Source organism: Phyllosticta capitalensis (assembly GCF_038381095.1).
Source record: "Phyllosticta capitalensis strain CBS 128856 chromosome Unknown BKA78scaffold_13, whole genome shotgun sequence".
NCBI classification, from domain to species: domain Eukaryota; kingdom Fungi; phylum Ascomycota; class Dothideomycetes; order Botryosphaeriales; family Phyllostictaceae; genus Phyllosticta; species Phyllosticta capitalensis.
In genome coordinates, this window is record NW_027117451.1 from 419,895 (window position 1) to 441,336 (window position 21,442).

The 21,442-nt window shown below is 53.1% G+C and overlaps 5 protein-coding genes across 5 annotated transcripts; 2 read left to right on the forward strand and 3 right to left on the reverse strand.

Moving 5' to 3' along the window:
* Positions 1–1,603: 1,603 nt before the first annotated feature.
* Positions 1,604–2,797, forward strand: BKA78DRAFT_300328 (uncharacterized protein; the record flags this gene model as incomplete). The annotated part of the gene is made up of 1 exon (XM_066887181.1): positions 1,604–2,797. One exon carries the CDS (start codon positions 1,604–1,606, stop codon positions 2,795–2,797), a length of 1,194 nt encoding a protein of 397 aa, XP_066738534.1.
* A 4,481-nt stretch (positions 2,798–7,278) lies between these two features.
* On the reverse strand, positions 7,279–9,081 carry BKA78DRAFT_327782 (mitochondrial putative cytochrome c peroxidase). The gene is made up of 2 exons (XM_066889550.1): positions 8,443–9,081; positions 7,279–8,389 (listed from the first exon to the last, which is right to left on the reverse strand). The coding sequence occupies exons 1-2, from the start codon at positions 8,859–8,861 to the stop codon at positions 7,678–7,680; spliced, it is 1,131 nt and encodes a 376-aa protein (XP_066738535.1). The 5' UTR covers positions 8,862–9,081; the 3' UTR covers positions 7,279–7,677.
* A 4,580-nt stretch (positions 9,082–13,661) lies between these two features.
* On the reverse strand, positions 13,662–14,442 carry BKA78DRAFT_363349 (uncharacterized protein; the record flags this gene model as incomplete). Its single annotated transcript, XM_066892479.1, has 1 exon — positions 13,662–14,442. Exon 1 carries the CDS (start codon positions 14,235–14,237, stop codon positions 13,662–13,664), a length of 576 nt encoding a protein of 191 aa, XP_066738536.1. The 5' UTR covers positions 14,238–14,442.
* A 1,470-nt stretch (positions 14,443–15,912) lies between these two features.
* BKA78DRAFT_383878 (uncharacterized protein) lies at positions 15,913–18,048 on the reverse strand. Its single transcript, XM_066893082.1, has 5 exons — positions 17,460–18,048; positions 17,400–17,412; positions 17,262–17,353; positions 16,839–17,215; positions 15,913–16,793 (listed from the first exon to the last, which is right to left on the reverse strand). Exons 1-5 carry the CDS (start codon positions 17,628–17,630, stop codon positions 16,076–16,078), a joined length of 1,371 nt encoding a protein of 456 aa, XP_066738537.1. The 5' UTR covers positions 17,631–18,048; the 3' UTR covers positions 15,913–16,075.
* A 1,268-nt stretch (positions 18,049–19,316) lies between these two features.
* BKA78DRAFT_259253 (choline dehydrogenase) lies at positions 19,317–21,275 on the forward strand (the record flags this gene model as incomplete). Its single annotated transcript, XM_066885353.1, has 3 exons — positions 19,317–19,574; positions 19,619–20,405; positions 20,452–21,275. 3 exons carry the CDS (start codon positions 19,317–19,319, stop codon positions 21,273–21,275), a joined length of 1,869 nt encoding a protein of 622 aa, XP_066738538.1.
* Between the last annotated feature and the right edge of the window lie 167 nt (positions 21,276–21,442).

The window sequence follows — 21,442 nt, forward strand, 5'->3', positions numbered from 1 at the left end:
TTCTCGACGATGGAATATCTTTTGCTCTCGTGCTTTGCAACTCTCTCTTTTTCATCTTTTGCCTCCAAGCTCCGCTTCACTCCTGCAACAAGTCCGCCGTGGTATTCCGCTGCACTGCTCTTCAACGCCCCAAACCAGCTCCGAGCGTTCCATTTTCGAATCTGCAAACCAGGGGGTTCAGGGAGCGAATGGAGGCGCTGTTGGCTGGTAACAAAGTTGGTATGCATGGTCCCACCCGGGGGATGGCCGAGACTGCTGGAAGAATTTGAACTGGACCGGCCTATCTCGCCTGCCCAACGAATTTTACTGTATAAACGTCAAGCTTGTACACTCGATGTCCTGCTCGGTCTAAGGGTGAAACATAACAAACTCTGGAACTCCGGTACTCCGGTACTCCGGTACTCCGAATGCGATCGAGCTGCGTAGCATGTACAAGTACATCAGGAGCATGCGAAGTAGTTCAATGATATTGCGCGCCCCGTCTGAGTATTTGGTAGCGAATCCAGCACCATGTCGCAGAATGAGCGCATTTATTGCTTAATTCGGCAACTACAACATGGTGGTTGGTTTTAAGGAAGCTTGAGGTGTTGCTTGAACACAGGGGATCAAACATCTTGAATGATCTTGAAGCTCACGTCGCATCATGAATCATTTCCTTCAAGTCTGCAAACTTCTAAGCTCAATGAGCTGTCTTTCGAGATCATCGAAACGATGCTTCCAATTTTGTCGATCGAGTCAAAGACAGCGTCGGATAGATCGTGCGTGAAGCGCTTGTGAAGTTGTAAAAGTCCTCTTGATGTTGACCTCTAAGAGATGCACGGCGGCTGCTTTCGCCATGTTCTTTCGACAGGAAGTCTTGAGGGAACAGGGCGCAAAATCCCGATTGAAAAACGCAGCGATTCAGAGGCATCTACACACCTGATTCCTCGTCATGTGCATGAGCGCATTGCACTGGACGCGCATCCCGTGGCGTAGGACCGACTTCAGCGGGCAGCTGCTTGTCTGGTGGAAGCTTTGGAGCACTACCCCACTGCTTTCAAGACCAATGTGATTGCGCTGACAGGGCAGCCGATCATGTTCGTGCTTGCCATGAATGCATGGTCGTCGCCATGTCAGGTGAAGTTGGAGGCAGGAAACGCGGAGTTTCTTTGTGGAGAGGGGGAGAGCTCGACGCGCATGAAAAGGTAGCTGCTACATGTATCCAAGTGAAGTGAGCTGTGAGTGCCTCAAGTCTGCAGCGGCGAAGAACTGGGAAGGCTTCTGCGTCGTGATCTGGCATCCAGTTTTGGGCTAGCGCCATCCGTCACAGTGGCTGCCTTCCTTGAGTAATTCGACTCAGAGAAGTTCCAACTCCTCCATGCCCGCACAAACCTGGCTCGTCCGACACCCACACACAACGGCATCTCCACGCTTTCTCGCCCCGACAAGAGCATCTGCAAGACCTGGCAGGGTCCCAAGCTCAATGAGGGCAGGCAAAGCGCGCCTTGCGAAGTTCGAGTGATCGGAAACTCTCATGGAGCAAGACGAGTGTAGGTGAAGTCGCCTGCTACAGCGCGAAAGTCATGACTGATGTTCTGCCGCAGTGAATTCCCGCAAAGCAACAATGGCGGCTGAAGACATTCGCTGGACGCGGACATTGGAACTGGCCGTCGAGAACGAAAAGAAATGGTACCATCGAAGGTCAACTCAGCAGCAGGAGGAGCTGGACGAGGTCGTCCGGCGATACAAATTACGAGAGGAGGCCTTGGAACAACGAGAACGGCAGATCGACCGAGAGGTTGAGGAGCGTGCTGCGCAAGCTCGTCAACAAGCTGAGGAGGCTTATGATGCTCGACTGAAGGCCGAGGAAGCTCTCCGCGTGGCCAAGGAGGAGAATAGACAGCTGAAACTGCAATTGGAAGCAGCGACTGGATCACCAACAGCGCAAAAATTCCAGCAAGTTCAACGGCAGGCCAACACCGATCAGCAGCCAACGTTGAGTAACAGCAATCTGAGAATGAGTATGACAAAAAAGTCCAGTCTTTATTCCGCCAGTTCTGAGGGTCCTCGTCATGTTGAACGATGGGTCGAGCAGACCGGAAGCGTCTTGCCAAGCAGAAGAGGAAGTGATGAGTTCTCCGGTTCGACATACCACTTGAGTCCCAGTCTACAACCACCCGAAACGAGTCTTCGGTCGGATTCTCAACACAAGGAGGCGCCATTGAATGCTGGAACCTCTCGGCCAAGGCCATCTTTGTCGAACCAAGAGGCATCGTGGTCAAGCTTGGTCTCTCCATCGCAGGGTGTCACGCCTCAAGATAGCAGCGACGCTTCCCGAGCAGAGATAATTTCTCTGGGTGATACTGATGAAAGCCCCATGCCCGAGGTCCGCGTCTACGAAGAGTTTCTCGCGCCGAATGAGAGCAAAAATGCGGGCAAGAAGACCCCCTCAGGAATGACCGACTACGGAACCAAGCTTCCAGTCTACCTGCGTCATCCTGCCAAAGGTGATTTGGACGCCGATGCATTCCAAAAGCAGTATCGCAAGAATTGGGACGAGGTCTTGATTGAAATCAAGCGCATGCATCGTGGGAAGCATCTCCGACGCTGGAATGGCTGGATCAGCACGAAAAGCAAGCAATGCTTGCACACGTACGTCAAACTCACCGCCAAAAGAGGCACCGAGCGCTGGAATGACCCTGAATCACACAGGGAGACTTGTCAACGTTGCATTGAAAAGGGGAGTTACTGTGTCATCTTGGGAGACGGTGCGAAGAGCCTCATTGTCCTGCCGAGGAAGATAGTTGAGAGGCAATGACTGCTTCTCAGAAGTTGTATCAAAGTCGAAGTATCAACATCTGCGAAGTAATGATATTGTCCTGGTTGCTTCCTATGATATGTTTTCTGGGAAACGGGTAGTATCGGCCTTTGATCGCTTTGCCTCATTTGAGGAAGTCGAACTCTCTGGGCAAAATGTTGAATTTCTCATACACGTAGCAAATGCAACCGGCTGCTTGAAACCATTCAAGTAAAGTAAAAATTAATGTATTGCTCAAATCAAGGGAGTAACTCACTTCTCACCTCGTGCCTAGGCAATTAGGGGATGATCAGGCTGGCGCATTCGACACCTTTCGATGCATGATTTGGGAGAGACGCAGCTCAAGAGACGTGAAATCCGCCCTACAACCATCCCACCCACGCGACCTGAATAATTATGTCGTAGCAATCGCACCGGGCGCATGTCTGTTACGCTATTTGGAGCGCTGCAGACCGATCAACCGAAACCTGATCGAAGGATGCAGAATTCCGTCGAGAGTTGAAATTTGCGGGAAAAGATTGGGGTTGACTATTTGGAGAAATGCAAATCTTCAAGAGGCCCAGAATGATGCGACTTACTTTGGACCTGCACCGTCAAAAGCGAATGCGATGCTGCAAATCTTGAGGCATTCGAACACCTAACCTGGTGGGCGCAAAGATAGAGAAAGAAGCAGAGCGAATCAGCTTGAATGGGTGGATAAGGGAGGAGCCCGCTGCCACGAGACGCAAAATCCACCATTTTCACCACTCCAACACGCGACCGAGCAGCTCTGAAAGCACCCATCAATCGCGCTGACTTGGACTGGTTGAATGCAGAGTCCGCAGAGCATCGTCGCTGATGACAGAATGGCGCTTTCACTGCGTCGGGCGAGGTTGGTACGCGTTTCGGGCAAAGCTGGTGGCAGGTGCATCGACTGTTGGGCCATGTGGGAGTGCTGCGAAATCCTGCAAAAGAAACGTGATGGGGGTGGCCAGCGAGCTGCGTCCGGCTGCTTGGCTTGTGGCTCGTCGCGGTGGTCGAGTGTCGTGGAGTTGATTGATAGTCGCGACGCGGTCCAAAATGGCTGCAGGCAAACGCGGGGACGCTAGGCCGGATTGGGATCGCCTAGGGACATCACTTGTTGACACCAAACTTTTGTCTGCGGCAAAAGTATTCAGTTGAAGACTTTTGCCCCAAAGCCGAATAATTTATTGCTCCCTGCACCAGCGAGTGCAATTGTCGGTCATCTTCATCGTGGCCCAACGTTGAAAAGTCACCATTATGACAAGGAAGCTGGCGTAGAAGCTCTTGATGGCTCCGTATTTGACATGCAACGAGGACAGAGGCAGAACAACACAGGGGAAGTGCTTTGAATCTTTTTGACGGGAAGACCCCCAGTGGATGTTGCCGTAGAACTTCCCACCTGGTACAGCCACGAAGGCGATGTTGCTCGCTGGAAAGTCGCAGGCGACAGCCCTCTTAAATACTGCGCCCTTACAAGTGATGTGATTTGGGAGCCACGTGGCCTGGCACCCGGAGTATTCAGCAGACTGGGCCTGTTGGACCAAATGTCAAGTGACCACCAGCCCAGGAGAAACTTAAGGATATAAAGCCGACCCCCTTTCCCACCCTTTCTCGCTGCGACCGAAGCGAGAGCTCCCCAAGCAATTCAACAGAGCATCGGGACACTGTTACTTGGTTTTCAGATGCTACCTGTGTACTGAGAGTTGTTGGGTCATCGCCTTACTGTCGGTTTGGAGGACCCAAGCTTTTCACCCCTGAGATTTTACCCCTGAACCCCCTTTTCCAGCTATGACGGAAATCATCATTTTCGCGTGGTCACATTCCACCTTCATTGTTCCACTGAAACAAAAGTAGCATAGAGAATGTCTGGAAAGCCGCTCCCTTGAACAATGGCACAAGTCGAGCTTGATGAACATTTGGGACAACGCAAGTCAACAGTGTCAACTCCAGGAACTCGAACGCCCACTGCTCGTGAGCCTGGATAATCGAAAGCTCTGATACAAACGTTGTTCAATATGTGGAAGTCAGTCAGGCTTTTATACTCTGCGGCCAAGGCACGCCGTGTCAGTCCAGTCACGCTGGCTTCGTTTGCGGCTGATCACTTGACCTTTGCTTCTTAACACTAGGCATAAAAGATCTCTGAGTCCCCTTCACTTCTGCTGCAACCTCTTTGTCATCTATGGAGCTGCAGTTTACAAAAATGCGACCACATCCGACTTTCTGGCGCCCAAGGACGTGTTTTGATTTGCGTCTAGAGTCTGGTCCTGACCTAAATCCGTTCATCAATCCAGACTTGTCAGACTTGTCAGACTTTACGTTTTCTCATTGCCAGACTTTTGGGAAATGGAGACTTTCTTCTTTAATGCAAAGTAAAGAGATTCGTCACAACAGGAAAGCGTTCCGCAGTTTATCTATTGCAAGTGTCAAACCGCCTCTGACCGTGGCTCGTCTCCGGACAAACGAAGTCCAAAGTTTTTGAGAGCGAGGAAGACAGTGTATCATCTTTCGTGTTTTGTTGCTGTCATGGAAGATCTGCACCAGCTCATGGATGGCTACCTGAGAAGGTGGGAACAGTGGAGGTTTTATAGCCCGCCGCCCGCCCATTCTCGTAGTCTAGTCACGGCCACTGTCACGAGAACAGACGCTTGTGGCCAAAATTTGGCGTGTGACACTGAACCTTCGATCGGGAAGCTATATAAACCCCTGCGCTTTCTACCTTTCTGCCTTTCTACTCTACAACTCGAGTGACCGTGCTCTGTCTCGGCCGCGGAACACCCCTGGCTGCAATGCGGACATCACTGCCCTACTCTTTCCTCTTCTTCAGAAGTTGAGGAAGCTTTCACACTTTGGCTGCCGGCGGCCAGAATGAAAGGTTCAAATATGGGCTGGTGGGTCGTCAGATAAGGAGAGATACAATAGACACCACGCGTGACAACAGCGGGGCGAAATGGTGCTGAAGAAAAGCATTTTGGTTGGATGCTGCATCATCGCCGGAACACGATGATCAGACAAACCGCGTCCCACGCGAGAAGTGAAAAGGGCTCGTCCAGCCAAAGTGTGCCGGTACCCAGTCGGTGATCAAAAGACAGTATTGACAGTGCCGACTGCTTGAATATACGTCGATTGCGCCGTTGGATGGTCACCGAAAGAGCCGGCGGGAAGAGAGACTTTTATACCCCTACCCTACCTCTGAGCAAACTCACATGACTTTCCCCTTCCCCGTCTGTCGGCACCTGGACTGTCACACGACCAGGTGTCGTCTCCATGCGCTCAACCTGCTCTGCGCGGACCTTTGTGTTGTCCGACACGCGCCGGAAGAAACTCGAGCAAAGCTATATGAACCCCTTCCATGCCCCTCTGTCCTTCGATTTTTCAACTCAAGCAGCTGCTCTGCTCTGCCGAAGCCAGCAGCACGGTTACTACTCTGACGCGAAGACTGGAAACGTTGAGCGACAGCACCCCACTCCTCTTTCCTTGTCTCCTTCCGTTCTGGTCTCTCGTACCTGCTCTGAAGGGGCTTCCTGCCGGCGACGCGAACGAGCTGGGGAAACTTGTCCTAATCGCAAGTTTCAGGGGTAAGAAAGGCGGGCAAGAAGCATCGCTGACAGTCGCCGCCATTGCCAAACGATGACGCCGCACGTCACCATCTTCTTCTATCCAAAGGTGTAGCAAGCAGGTTTGGCCCGTTCGAGCGTTGGTCGCCCGCGCCCGCGACTAACTGACCAAGACAGGCAGTCGGGGCGTGCTTGGCTTTCCACCACGCTCCTCCAGGAATGACTGTGCGCACGATGTTCTCCAGCACAGTGACCAGCTTTTCTGCGCTTAAGTCAGGCGAAGAGAGGCGGCGGATTGCTGAACACGAAGTTCTGTGGGCAGGAAAGGGGGTTTTATACCCATCCCCCGCAACCCCCAGGCAACCACGCCCCCTCAGCGACCAGATGACGCTCCTTCTTCCTCTTCCACTCTCACACCCCACGTGCGCAGCCGACTGGACCACCATCGCCAACCCGCGCGCCTGACACTTCTGCCTTGCCGGCCTCCTCCTCCGCCTTCGCCAAGAAGTATAAAGCGCACCACCTCTCCCTGCACTCAACTTTTCCATCCAGCAAGTAGCTGAGCCGACAGCATCAGAGGGGCGCGGGCCCTCCGTCAATCACTGCGGAAGGCTTGATGTCCCCCGCACTCCACTTGTTGTTTGGCAACAGCATCATCAACAACAATAGTACTGGGCTGGGTTGGGTTGGGTTGGGTCCGGTTGAATCCAGTGTGCGGGACCAACATGGGCGGCGTGGGCGACGCAAAGATGTGGCTGTGTCGTCGTCGTTGAAGGATGATGTTGATGCTCAGGGAGTTTTGAGGATGGGATGCAATGGTGGTGTTGGTTGTTGATGATGACGACGTGGATTCCAGCAGAGGCAAGGATGGGAAACGGAGCAAAACCAAACACGCGCAAGTAGGGAAACTTTCGATGTGCTGGGCTCGCCAACAACCAAGACAGTGTGCGCACGTCGTTCAAGTAGTTGAGCAAGCGTCAAGCAATTCGAAATCTTTTTTGATTCTTTGTAGGAGGAATCTACCTACTGGCCGATCTACATACTTGTACCCCGCCAGTCTGAGTTTAAATTTTTAGTGTAGCCGCCATCTCGTGACTGAGGAAAAAATCCGACTCAACTCGCGCAACCGACGACAAGTCTGAGTGGATAAGAGAGAAACATTGCGAATCCCGCCAAACCGAATACAAGTTGTACCAAAAGGAGCGCCGAAAGCTCTGGGAATACGAAGACGGGGAAGAGAGGAAAGAGGCAGCAGGTGTTGCAAACTCAAAGTGCAGATTCTGGTGCAAAGCAGAGGAAGATGAAAAGACGGGACTTGGGGACTTAGTCGAAGCCGCTCTTGAACGTCATACGCGCGTCCTCGCCGCTCGCAAACGGCACGCCCAGCTCGAACAGGCGCATGACGCAGTTACTAAAGTCCTTGAACCACAAGTCCTGGTCCTTGGCGTACTTTTCGACCCACGGCTTCATCTTCTTGTCCTGGATGAGCGCCATGTCCGTTGGCAGCATCATCAGGCTCTTGGTCTTGACGTCCTCGAACTGCTTGGGACCGTTCCACTTGCGCCACTGCCACTTCTCGTCCAACAACAGGCGGTAGTAGTCGTTGGTGAGCGTCGTTGGCGAGAAGGTCCATGGTCCGTCGAAGCCGCTGCGGTCTGAGTGGCAGCGGCCGAGCGCGTGCGCACCGCTCAGCGCCACAATCTCTTGGTCGTTCCAGCCCATGCGGCCAAAGATGGCGCGCAGGTGATTTTGGTCTTTGGCACCGTCGGGAAGGCGTCCGTCCGGCGTGCAGGCAGACATGTCCCGGTCAGAACGGCCAGGACGCCACGGGATCTTGGGGCCCTGCATTTCTTGCACAGCTGCTACGCCGGCGAGCGTCCACAGGTCCGAGTATGAGATCCAGGGGAATTGCTGCTTGATAGGCTCGAGGAAATCGCGGGCCGCCTTCAAACCAGCGTTTGCGCCGTGGTCGGACTCGGGAGCAAAGCGCATAGTGGCGCCATTGGAGCCGCCGGTGCCAGTCTCCTTGTCGTAGCTGGGCAGTGTTAGTTGATAATCGAAAATGGAGCATCAGTTGGGGCAACTCACGTTCCGCTGGCGTGCCATGCTAGGCGGAGCACGACCGGACCGTAGCTACCATCGTCGTAGTCGTCGTGCTCTTCCAATGCCTTGGCAACGGCGTCATAGACCTTTTGGTAATCCTCGTACTTGGGCGTAAAGTTGGCAAAAGACGCTGAGTCGGTAGACTTTGAGCCGAATGCGGGGTTGGTGGAGTAAGCATAGTATCCGGCCCCACCGAGCACGGCGAGCAGACCACCGATGAGGATGTTGTTGTTGCTCTTTTTGGGGGAGCCACCCTCTGATGAGTAGCCCCGGCGGGACTGCTGGCGGAATGCTTGGCGAGAGACGGCGATGCGTGGAGAGCGCGTTGCTGGTGTTCTGAGGGAGGACGAGACGGAACGCAGGGCGGCATTGCGCGCAAACACAGATCTCGCGGCGGAAGCCATGGTGTGATGTGGGGGAATTGGTTTACCGATAAGCAGCTTGAGTGGAAAGTCTGTAGAGAAGTTAAAGAAGCAGACAATGGGTATTTGAACAGCTCGAGAGGGGTAACAGTGCGGAGAGGGTTGCAGCTAAGAGGACAGACTAACTTATATCCCGGAAAAGCGCGTGGGAGAGGGTTGATATGGACGGGGGGGCGATCGGCTGGTACACACAGACGTCTGTCTGGGCACCAATGGCGTGTGAGTGATTCCTAGCATGACGCGGGCTTTGCTTCCAGCCCTTGGCCGCTGACTGAGCTCTTTTGCAGACGCCCCCGTTGGCCGCTTTCCAAAATGTTCGATTGTGCTGCCACGAGCTCAACGGCGTCAGACCAGACGCTTGTGTGCCGTTTCAGAAGGCTGAAAGGTACAGCGTCCAGCCACCGTCGCCTGTCGCACAAGCTGCATTGCACACGCCCTCGCCTGTCATCCGCCCTGTCTTGACCCCTCCACTGCCGTCCCTGAGCTAGAACCGCTGCTATTTTGCCGGCGCACCACCAACAGACCGCCCGCTGTCCCGAGTCGCCGAGTGGTCATCGGCTGGTGCTCAAGTTCTCGGCTTGGATATCCGGTTGACGTCGTCGGCGAGGTCCACCACGCGTTGTTGCTTTATAAGGCGCGAGTCGGCTGGACCGGGGCTGCTGACAGTGACAAGGGTAGCTACAGTGCACGGGTCAGCTTCTTCAGCAATCATGTAGGCGCTGCTTTTTCCAGACCCAGAGAACCCACCAAAACCTTCGAGGCTCTCACAAATCAAGACGCGCTGGTCGCTCCAAGTCCCAGGCCTCACCGCGCCATCTTCTTCACGCGTCGTCTTGGGTCATTCTGGCGATCGATCGGGAAGATGGATCAAAAGTCCATCGGCGTGGTTTCGGCCAGTCCAGGGTATCGTCGTCGGATGATCGTCAATACCCGCCCAATGCTTACGTCATGACTTTCCCAGAAGCTGCCATTGGACCTCGGCCTTGACCTTTACAACTCCATCCCGTCTTCTACCATGTTCTATACACCAGCACAACACATGCTTCCCGCTCTATGAGTCAATCTCGCGTTTACAACTCACGCGTCGGATGCGCGTCTTCTTCGTGTGGGATGCGCGTAGCCGGCAAACTGTTTCAGAGGCAACTACCATCGTCCACGTGCATAAGGAAAATAATTCCTGAGCTCGTCATATTCTCCAAGTTTCTGCATTACACGGCTGGATTCTGACATGGAATATCAAGGCTGCCAGTTGAGTTTCGTGTCCATCCGACAATGATGGCATTCGACAGCGCTAGATGTTGTTTCAATTCGTGCTGCTTTTCCTAATCCCAGGAGACGGCCACAAGTAAGAGATGACAGCGGTGCGAGAAGAACAGCACAGTGAGTCATATATCTCGTAGTTGCACCCAACTTTGGAGCTACCTGCAGGCGTTGGTCTTCGACAGGAGTCGGAGCTGCTACCACTGCGGATGGCTTTTATATCCACAAGCAGTCGAAAGTCACGACCGGCCCCGTATCACGCGCTTCCTCTCCAGTCAGCTCCCTACAATCAGCTTTTACTTCTAAAGCTCTTGGCCAAAGGTCAGGCGATTAACGTGAGAGACAACAAAGGAAGATCGGGCTTTCCAGTCGTCAAACGAGCGCAGACAGAAATTCCAAGACCATGGCCTGGATAAGCAGAACTTCAGAGATTCAGAGTGTTGCTAACGGTTCGCTCAGCTAAACAGCAGGAGAGACGAGAAACTCAACATCGCCACCTTGCCTCCAGACTGTCCTCCGGGCAGCTGGGCTCATACTCCCAGCCAAACAGATCACAACACATGTAGTTCTTAACAGAGAGCCTGGGAATTGGAGTGTGCAACGTGCCTCGATGAGCTGCTTCAGCACTTCCCAACATTGTTTTCCACTACCATCGTAACGTCTCTTAGGTTCAACTACTCCTCGCGCTTTAGTTCAAAGCGAAAGCGCGGCTGAAAAGTGAACTGACGGTCTTGGACATCAACAAGAGGCTTTGCTGGTCTGACTTTGGTAGCTCTTAAGCAGCCTCAAGAACGCATCGTCAGTTCTGAGAGACAGGAAGAACTTGAAGGGTGGTATTTATGGCTCTGGAGAAAACCACATGCTGAAAATTTTATTTGCACGCGAGCAAGAACCACGTGGGAAATTCGGCGGTCAGTGCCGCGTCGCTTGAGTATAAAAATGCCTCCACCACGCTCCTACTCAGCGCGAGTCAAGAGCCCAGTTCCGGCTTTGAGACATCAACAAGAAGAAGTTTCTGCGCTTCTACTGCGCTGCTCGCAAACCCCTACCGGTGGTTGACTTTGCCGGGCCAACAGTCAAAGACACCACGAACTACTTTCTTGTCCTCGTTTCTTCTGCAAAGCCTTTGCCTGCACGTTCGCCCCGGGCAAAACTTAAACGGATCGCACTCCAATGTTATAGGATATTGCCATTCGACACCGTTCTCAAATCATCGCCATCATCAACACCCCATTATGCCGGCGTCTGAAGCGCGATACTTTGCCAACCTCGCCCAAAATCTGACCGTCTCCCGGCGCCCGCGGAAGAGAGCCAAGTGAAGGAAATGGTAACATGGAACGCCCGAGGCCAGTTTGCTCGGGTTTCAGGGATCTCGAACACGTTCAAAGCTGGCAGACTGGCTGTCTGTGAGCCATACTCTTGCTTGGGTCGAGTTGTACGAGCTTTTATATCACTCCTCGAGGTACTTGTGTGGCGCTAGTGACTTGCGCAGGTGCCTCATCGGTTCCTCGTGCCCTTCGTGGTCACAATGATGGTCCGAAACGCCTTTGCCTCAGCTACGTGAGGACGTCGAGGGGTTGGCGCCGTTTCCCTGGTATAAAGACGGCCTCGGTCTCTCTTCAAACAAGTGACAAGCTCTCCGCGTATGTCTGAAGATTATGGGATTTCGCCTGATTCACTGTGGTCTTTGTTCCTTTGTTTGTCATTGCCCTGCCGTCTTGCGCGGAGTAAGCATTCTTCTACATCTACCAATGGATCCCAACCGCCACTTCTCGAAGACAAACGAATTCACCAACATGCCATAAAGACAGCCTAAGGTTTGTAACGAAGCTCTGGAAGCGCTACCAGACGCGCCGGCCTTTCGACCTAAGCGCCAGTGAGCTGGAAGTCAGTGCCAAAACCAAAACACGAGGAAAGTGAGCCCTTCTTCAAGACGGGAAACGCAGTAATGCCGAAGCAACCAAGTATTGGTCGACACGTTGTCTGTGGATGGAACCTTTCCCAAGGCGAAGAGGTAAGCCATTTATACTGGGCAGACCGAAAGACTGACGAATCGCAAGTCCAGCGCACATGCGTCCTTTGGACGTGGATTCCACGTTCGAGGCGCGATATCGCCGATTTTTGAAGTCCATGGCCTGTCGCCTGACCCCTGAATTCTGCATCGATTGAGAACACTTGCGTCGAGTGCCAGGGACAGCAGATCTGCTGGCTATAAATTCCGACCGCTCCCCAACCTTTCCTCTGTATCTAGGGAAGGCGAGACAACCACTTGAAGAGTGGCACAAGTATGGAGCGTCTCACTGCTGGGTGAGCCTCCGTTCCTTGTGCGCAGGAGACCCTGGCTGGTAGCCCTGACAAAACTGAGCAGTTTGGCATGATGCCGAATAGAATTTTCGCCGTCTCCGATGTTTGCAGGTGAGCGAATTCATCATGGCATGCTGGAGATCTCTGTCGGAAACTTTTGTTCAGGATGCAGCTGCTTTCGAAGTTTTGCGGGAAAACGCGAGTGGGGATCCTCCCAGAACACAAGGATAAAAAGGAAGTGGATCGTTCTGAAGTAACGCGATTTTCTTGTGCGTCGATTGATGCTTTGGATCAAGACTTGCACTGCAAAACAAGAGAAGGGAGGGACGGGCTGTTTTATACCTACAGAAGGACGCAAAGACCACTCAGGCAGTGGTCATGCGAAGGGCCCACGACTGCCGAGTGACGAGCAATGTGTGGCAGATGCGGCCTAGTCACAAACCAGGCTCCAAAGCCGTCGCAGCCTTGTGGACTACTTAAGTCGGCCACTCCTTTCCCCTTATTCGGTCTTTCACCAACGGAGGGAGTCGAAGCGAACATTCTCAGAGCTCGAAAAAAGTCAAAAGAGCCCCACACTTTGTGTTTTCTTCGTCTCTTTGGCAATTGGGCTGTTATCTTCGCTGTGTCAGCATGTCAAATTTAGAGGCCACAAATAGAGCTCATATTGAGCTGCCAGCTTGCGGACGTAGCGGGTTTGTGAGGTTTGTATTCATTGGAGTTTGGCGATGAAGAGAGCCACATCTGGATGTCGGAGACTTTAATCATCATGGTCTGTGGGGGTGTGGGAGTTTGCTACTGAGTCGACTACGTGCGGTCGAGCTGACTCGCCCGAGGAACGAAACGAAAAAGTTTGCGTGCTAGCAGATGTCGCTACTCAGCCAGTTGCCCAGCCTGTGCGAGTCTTTTGAGGCGACTGAAAGAGTCGGTAAGCCATGGGCTTGGTGAAAGCCAGGAAGACGCTGCTTTTGTACCAGCAGAGCAAAGCAAAGACCCCCCTCGAAGCACCTGATCGTTGGAGCATACCAGCTCATGACTGCCAGCAAAGTGCCACGTGCATCTTGCGCAGGGGCAGAGGGCCGGCCTACTCCCTGGCCTTGATCAATCCTCTTATTTAAAAGACCGCTCCTCACCATGCCCTCTTCGGCGACCATGAAATCTTGGAGTTGGCCAAAAGCAAATGCAACTTGCTCAGCTCAAGGCAGTAGACTTTCGTATCGCTCACACTTTGATGAATCCGTCCACTGTGTTCAGAGTGCCGACGTCTCTGGAAGTGGCCTGGCGTACGATCAATAGCGGGATTTTGACGGACATCATCAAGATCTGAAGATGCTCAGGCGCATTATAGCACCAAAACAGGCACTCTCTGGACTTTTGTGTCCCCGAAAATTTACCTGCCTTGATTGTCTGGCGAGAACCCCCAGGAAGACGCAAAGAACAAAGAAGATTGGTCTTAGCCAGTCGCTCTGAAAAGAGGCAGGCACAGACAGTATCAAGCTTTTGAGCTGCGAGTCCGCAGCACGATCGCTGGTTGTAACTCGCAGACCGTATCTCATAGTCGAGGGGAAAAGGCTTGCTTTTGTAGCCTGACAGACGAAAGACCGTACGCCGATTGGTCGGGGGTTTCGAGGACTGACCTAACGCGTGACCGACGCGTCGTGCGTTTGCAATCAACCAACGTGCCCTGCCTTGTATTTGGTCATTTCCAGCGATTTTGTCGACATTGAACTGTGAGTGAACATCGTAGGCGATGGAGGATTCGGTGGCTAGAGCGTAAGGTGTCAGTGATGCGGCCATCAATAATTCAGGGGACTCAAGAAGCGGAAGCGTCGGATGGTGTATGCCGGGCGCGTGCCTGCAAAATCTCAGGAACAAAAATCAATCGCTCGCTGTTTTCAAACGTCAGAAACACTTGGGCGCGTGGATCTGCGAGTAGGCTACCGCCCGGGCGGATGGTTTGGGGAGGAGCAACACGCACCTCACGGACTGCACCAGTACGGGAGCCACCTGACTGCCACCACCCAAGTAAACACATATCGCCAACAACACTCGGCTGCGCACACACTTCTAGAGATGAATTTACCAAAACTCAGGTCGCTCGATCACTCGCCAGCGGTGTTTCCGGGTCGATCGCACTCGTCAGGGGCTCATGAATGAAAACAGTCTGCTTGTGCCTGCATGACTTCTCCTTTTTCTTTCCCCAGAGTACAACACAGACGCGTTGGCAGTGTAGCGTCAGATTTTCATGGACAAAATCACTCGCTTCGGTGGCGGAGGCTTCCATTGTTTGTTGGGTGAAACTAACCTTTTTGGCGACAGCCTTTGGCTCCAACAATGCGCCCACCACTCACACTCTCGACAGAGACACCTCGAGAGTACTCATCACATTCACTACACCTCTTTGGACGAAAATCTTGAAAAGTGTTAAATCCAACCACCCTTCGCCCGCTTGCAATTTTGGCCGACCTTGTGAGTCCTCCTTCTGTAACTTCCACCCCATATTCGACGCCGCCTCATTAGCGTCATACCATAAATGTCTTCATCCTGGCGCTCCTCTGCTCAGAGCCAATATTTTCACTCAAGCTGTCCGCTCAAAACATGACCAGACACAAAGTAACTGATGAAGCAAGAATCAAGTCTTTGATTGAGTAAGTAGACGCGCAAGACGCATATGTTGATGAAAACAAAACAAAGCCTCTCCACTCGAATGGGCCACGCCAAAATTTGGGAGACATCAAACAATGTGCGACAGTTGCCGGAACGCAAACAATGGAATTCTCCACCGCGTTCGATAACCTTTCAACAACGATTTTCTACCGATGTGGAGTTTTATAGAACAGTTTCCAAGTGTCCTTCTTCCTTGGTAAGAGGCAGCGGCTCCACGCGAGCTGAGCATGTCAGCAGCCGTAACGCTCCCATCGAGCCAGCTGGTCCAGGCAGCCCGCGACGCTACGCGTCTTCAAAGGAGAGATTCACGAAGAAGTCTGTCCTGTCCCAACGCCCCAAGCTTCAACAAAACGTCTCTTTGTGCCACTTACCACGGATGTCTCGGCGTCAGGGTCGTACTAGACTGAGATTTCACGTAGAAAATGGCGGATACATTCGCCTAGACTTGAGCACAATCCAGATCATCCGTTAGACATGCTCTCGCGCGATGGAAACGTTGGCAGCGGTCCAGAAACTCCTCAAACTGGCCACAGCATGCCTTGAAGAACATGCTGCTCACCTAAAGACTGTACAACGGCACAGTGAACGACGAGAAAATTGCCGAGCAAGAAAGCGTAGAGACGCGAAACGATCAAGCACCTGGTGCCTTGAAAATAGAGAACAATTTCGCCCTTGAAGTATGGGCACAAGGAGCATTCGAGCGCTTGCGTCTGGGCGTGCGACGACTTGGAATATGCCCAGGTTAGATTTCTTTCGTCACCCACTGTGACGGGACAAGACTCATCACAGTCAATAGACGAACGAGCGCTGAGATTGAGCAGTACTTGTATGAGGGGTATCCATACGTGCTTTTCGTCGATTCATCAATCTAGTCCAACCCAAGAAAGGGAAACCATGAAACAAAGGAGACGCGTATATACATCCAGGCGGGCTCAGGCCATGCAGCCATTTTGCTCTTTCTTCCTTTCCTACTCCAGCAGGCTCCCAGCGGAATGTACCCGATGGTTGCTCACACTGACCTCCATGACGACATTGATGCGTTCCGGGTCCGGCGGCGTCACGCCGTCCGCGGAGCCCTTCGCAGATCTGCCGTGCCCACTATCGCCATCATCTTCGACATCCTCGCCGACGCTGTCCCCTCGTTCTCGAGCATACGCCCTTGCGACGGTCTTGCTGCGCGTGACGGCTCCCGCCGGAGCTCCTCCGAAGTCGCCGTCGCCGCCGAGCGCAACGCCGATGCCCGCGGTGCCGTTCTCCATCTGCTCCAGCTGGTGCTGCTCGCCCTGGTCGCACAGCCCGACGCTCGGCATGCGCTCAAAGCCGCGCGTCGACGCGTTGCTCTTGTGGCAGCTCTGGCCGAACCATTGGGGGAAGACTCCAGCGGTGGAAGAAGAGCCGATGGCGCGGCTGTTGCTGCGTGGCGGGAGGGCGGGGTCGTTGGGCGTGGCGCCGCTGCTGGTGCCGCCCATCGCGCGCTTTTGGCTCGAGGAGAGAATGTTGATTGATGATGGGATGCGGCTGATTACGAGGGAGAGGAGCGGTCGGATGGCGGGGATGCAGGCGTTGATGATGGCGACGGCAGGCTCGACTGTGGACCAGAAAAGGGCATCGACGACGCTGTACGAGATGTTCCACAGGTTGATGCGAGCTTGGGCAACGATGCGGATGATTGTCATGATGGTGACCCTGAAAAAGTTAGATTGTGTCGAGCTTGGTCTTGGAAGCACTTACGCGCCACCCAGCGCAAACATGACGTAAAGCCCAATCTTGGTGCTGGCGTCCATCTGCAATTTGCGGACAAAGGGGACGGGTAGAAACATGATGATGAGATCCGTGACCAGGTGGATTACTCCAAGCGCAATGTATGCGGCAATGACGTTTCCGCAAACCCTATTTTGGACTCTGGTATCCCAGTTTGCATTGACGGGCCGGCATATGAGGAACACTTGCATTATGGACGCCGCCCACCAAAGCCAGGTAAGAACGGAGCAAGCAATGACCCAACGGCGGAATTGAGTCTGTGGAAAGATGCGCGAGTAAAAGCAGAGGTACGATTGCTTGGTCATGGCAACGCAGCAGTAGTAGACGAATTGATCCATGAGGATATGCTGATGATTGTTGGCAACGTCGTGAAAGGTTGGGAGAGGCACGCACCTTGCCGAGTAGTAACCCATTTTCGATGGGAATCTCGTAGCCACTATGCCGGATGCCATATCTGGCAAACGCAATTTGGAATGCTTGCATTACTGAAATTGTGAGCTTAAGTACAGTACACCAGTACAATGTGCTCACTGTATAAGAAGATCTGTAAATGTCAGCAAGGTCATCATCCTTCACTTTGGAAGTACTCACCAAAGCCAAAAGTATCCAACCATCATCCCACCAAACTTTTTGCCTGCGGAAGCATCGTGTAACAAAGCGAAGGACTACCATGCATGTCGCCAGGGTTGCGAGTGAAGCAGTCGCTATGATTTGATGCTTGACAAGTGGAATCCCAAATATGGGATACTCTTTCAGAGTCATGTTCACGGTTGTCACCAAGGACAGGCGTGTTTGATGGACATTGAGATGATGAATCTCGCAGCAACGGGTAAAAGAGAGACCAGGTCAACGACAAACGGCGGCTTGAAGATTGATGATCAAGAAAGGTACATCTTCAAAGATGAGTGAACGGGGCAATTTGGAAGCAGGGAAAATCGATCAAGGTTCTGGCCCAAGTTTTGCGAAAAAGGGAAAAGTGACAGTGTTGCTCGCCTTGCCAAGGGGAGCGTCGCACCATGGCAGACGCCTTACCGTTTCACAGTGCCGTTTCTCGAATAACCGATAACCTGGTAGCTGTAGTCATGGTCTTTGAAAAGTTAGAGAGACGGTCGCCGACTATGAATGACTTGCGGAAGCCGCTTTCGGCGCCGAGAGCGGCGAACCATCATACTTCTACATGCTCGCAGCATCACAAAGGCTTCAACAACACTTTGGAAGGTGCTCGCTTGTGGCCGCGCTCTATCTGATCGTAAGGCCGTCAACCTGTGGGGTCAACGATGACACGCGTCTGGCTAAGCAAATCCGGAGATCCTCCACCTCGAGTGTTCGCGTATCGTGTCCAGTCGCGTGGGAATGATGAAAAGTGCCGGGGGCCAAATTACCACGTTGTCGCTTGCAAGTTCTGAGCAATTGCAATATAGCGGCGTCCAATAATGTAGTGAAGAAGACTTTGGAAGCCACATCGAAGCTCCTGTATCCTCGTCAGGCACATGGCGAGACCCGATAGGGTGACTATGGGTCTTTCCAAAATTGGATACAACCGCTAGCCGAGGCAGACGTGCGCGAGCTCCGGAACCGAGTCCATGCCATCGGTGGCTTGAAACGAAAAATTCAGACGCTGAGAAAAAGTTTGAAAGAGCTGCCAGCCACAAAGTGAGGTTGTTGTCAAAATATCAAGACTTCGACGCGAGCCGATCTTGGCAGAAAAAGGAGCGCTTTAGTCGACTGACTTGGTGAGATCGCTCGGTCCGACGCCGCGGCTATTCAGCGCGCCACCAGACGGGCCTAGCATCCGCGCACGGTTCTGGTGGGGATAGCACGAGGGTTTGTTGTCGTTTGAAGAAGACGGAGAAAACTTCGAGAGTCCACTGACGAATTGGCGTCCCGGCCTCCATCCGATTGGCATGCAGGAGGAGTCGGCTATCCCCGATGCTGGGATGGTTCCCACGCGAGCCACGCTGCAGAAACTCTGTTAGCTGCGCCCGCTGTTGGAAGAAGCTCTGCTGTGCCGCAACTCCACAAGCCATGAGCTCCACCCGAAAACGTTGCGCTGCCAGCGGGCCGCACTCCACTCGAGATGAAGTCCCCTGGCTCCTCTTGGAAGGTCTCCTGCAGACCGTTGAAAGTCAGCTACTTAAAAGCTCTACTTTGCCGCATTACGAGATAGCCGACCCTGTACCTGCACCACAAGTCCCACCAAGAACCAATAAACTGATTCAATATGCTGTCAGCAGAACCCAAAGTAGAAAGACGGTCAGCAACGACTCACCCTATAGAGAACGCGTCGCCAGCATGAGATTGCCATCTTCAACTTGGAATGCAGGAGAGCATCCACTTGCTCCACTGTATGTACAGCTGTTCTCTGCACGATGCATGATGAAGTGTCGACTTAAAGGGCGCTGGCAGCGCCTTTCTTGCTAGCATTCATCATCAGTCCTGTGCAGCAAAATGGGTTCTTTGCCAGAACAGACGACCGTGACTTCAGTGACTTCTCTTCGTTTTACCGACCCTGATTTTGTCATCATCGGCGGTGGTCTTTCTGGCCTGGTTGTTGCGAACCGACTCACTGAGGATGCCAACAACAAGGTGCTGGTTGTCGAAGCGGGTGCAAACCGCATGGGAGACCCAAGGATCGACACTGAAGGGTTGATGACCACCTTGTATGGAGATCCTGACTACGACTGGGATTACATGACCGAGCCGCAGGTAAGTCATTTCTCGACTTGTGTAGGGCAACGCTGACATATCAGACCCACGCGAACGGCAGGCAGATTCCGCACCCACGAGGAAAGGTCTTGGGTGGTTCGACTGCCATCAACTTCGGAGTCGTCGTTTACCCATCCAAAAAGAACTTCGAGGCATGGGAGGCCCTTGGCAATGATGGCTGGTCTGCCGAGGACCTCAAGCCGTACTTCAAGAAGTGGCAGACGTTCACGCCGGCTTCCGAGGATGTAAAGAAAGCCATGGAGATCAACTATTACCACGAAAAGAACCACGGCACCGACGGCCCGGTGCCAGTGACCAATGGCAACAACTATGGTCCGTTCAACGAAGCTTGGGTCAAGACGCATGACAAGCTCGGTCTGTGCAACGATGACGATCCGATCCTGGGGGAGAAGTTGGGCGCATTCACCAACTCCCTCTCGATTGATGCCGTCACCAGGAAGCGTGGATATGCAGCCGAAGCGTACTACAGCAAAGAGGTTGCAAAGAGACCAAACCTGCAGGTACTGACAGAGGCTCTCGTCCACAAAATCCTGACTAAGAAGGAAGATGACGGCGTGGTTGCGACTGGAATCAAGTTTGAAACCAACGACGGCAGCATCCACGAAATCAAGGCCCAGAAGGAAGTCATCCTGGCAGGAGGAGCGATGAACTCCCCTCAGATCCTGGAACTGTCCGGTATTGGTCAAAAGGAGCTGTTGGAAAAGCACAACATCCCAGTCGTTATCGAAAGTCCCGGAGTTGGACAGAACCTTCAAGACCATGCCATGGTTCCTCTCAGTTATGAGATTGCAGATGGCCAGGTCTCTGCAGGTGAGTTTTGCCTTGATACTGTAGAGATGTAGCTAACGTTAGACAGACATGTTCCGTGACCCCAAGGTTGTCAATGCTGCTTTGCAAGAATACCAAGAGAAGAAGAGTGGTCCCTTGGCGAGCATCCCCTTTAGCGTGGCCTACCTCCCCTTCAGTGACGGCAATGGCCGACTCAGCAAGGACCAGATTCAGGAACTTTTGAACAAATACGCGGACGATTCGGATGCAACTGCCGCGGAGAAGCGTCAATACGAATTGCTGCGCAGCCAGATGCTTACTCCAAAGGATTGTCCATCCTACCACATGTATGCACCGATGCAGTTCAACATGCAACCCAGCGGGCGAGACCCGCTTGGGCAAATCGTCGCGCCAACGAAGCCGGGCAACTACATCTCCATCGTGGTGGTCCTCAACCACCCCTTTTCTCGTGGGTTCGTCCACATCAAGTCGGCCGACCCGAAGGAGAAGGCGATTGTTGATCCCAGATACCTGTCGAAGCCCATGGACCTGGAGATTCTCGCGAGGCACGTTCAAAACTTGGAGGCGTTTGTCAAGACCGAGCCTTATGCCTCTTTGCTCAAGCCTGGTCGACGACTGCCCGAGGACGGTGACACCTCAACTCTTGATGGAGCGAAGGAGGTCGTCAAGAGCCGCCTGGTGAATACGTTCCACCCCACGGGCACCTGTGCGATGATGCCGAAAGAGTTGGATGGCGTGGTAGACACCAGGCTGAAGCTGTACGGAGCCAAGAATTTGAGGGTAGTGGACGCAAGTATCTTTCCCATGGAGCCACTGGGCAACATTCAAACGTCGGTGTATGCGATTGCTGAGAGGGCGGCGGATATCATCAAGGAGGACTGGAAGGCATAGATACCAAATATTGAGGCAGGCGAATCGATTTCTGTTGGATACCTACTGGTGAAGAGCGATGTGATTGTCCGAAGAAAAGGTTTGATGGGCTGCGAAATCTCTGGAAGCGGGTCAAATATGCCATTTTGAACAATATGGGATCGAAGGAAGCGTGATGGTGAGCAAGT

Excerpts from the sequence above, each read along its gene's own strand:
- BKA78DRAFT_327782 (XM_066889550.1), bottom strand. The coding sequence starts at position 8,861 with ATGGCTTCCGCCGCGAGATCTGTGTTTGCGCGCAATGCCGCCCTGCGT. Across the intron at positions 8,390-8,442 it reads GCATGGCACGCCAGCGGAAC|CTACGACAAGGAGACTGGCA; the intron begins GTGAGTTGCCCC and ends AACACTGCCCAG.
- BKA78DRAFT_383878 (XM_066893082.1), bottom strand. The coding sequence starts at position 17,630 with ATGACTCTGAAAGAGTATCCCATATTTGGGATTCCACTTGTCAAGCAT. Across the intron at positions 17,216-17,261 it reads ATGGGTTACTACTCGGCAAG|CATATCCTCATGGATCAATT; the intron begins GTGCGTGCCTCT and ends AACAATCATCAG. Across the intron at positions 16,794-16,838 it reads ATGTTTGCGCTGGGTGGCGC|GGTCACCATCATGACAATCA; the intron begins GTAAGTGCTTCC and ends TAACTTTTTCAG.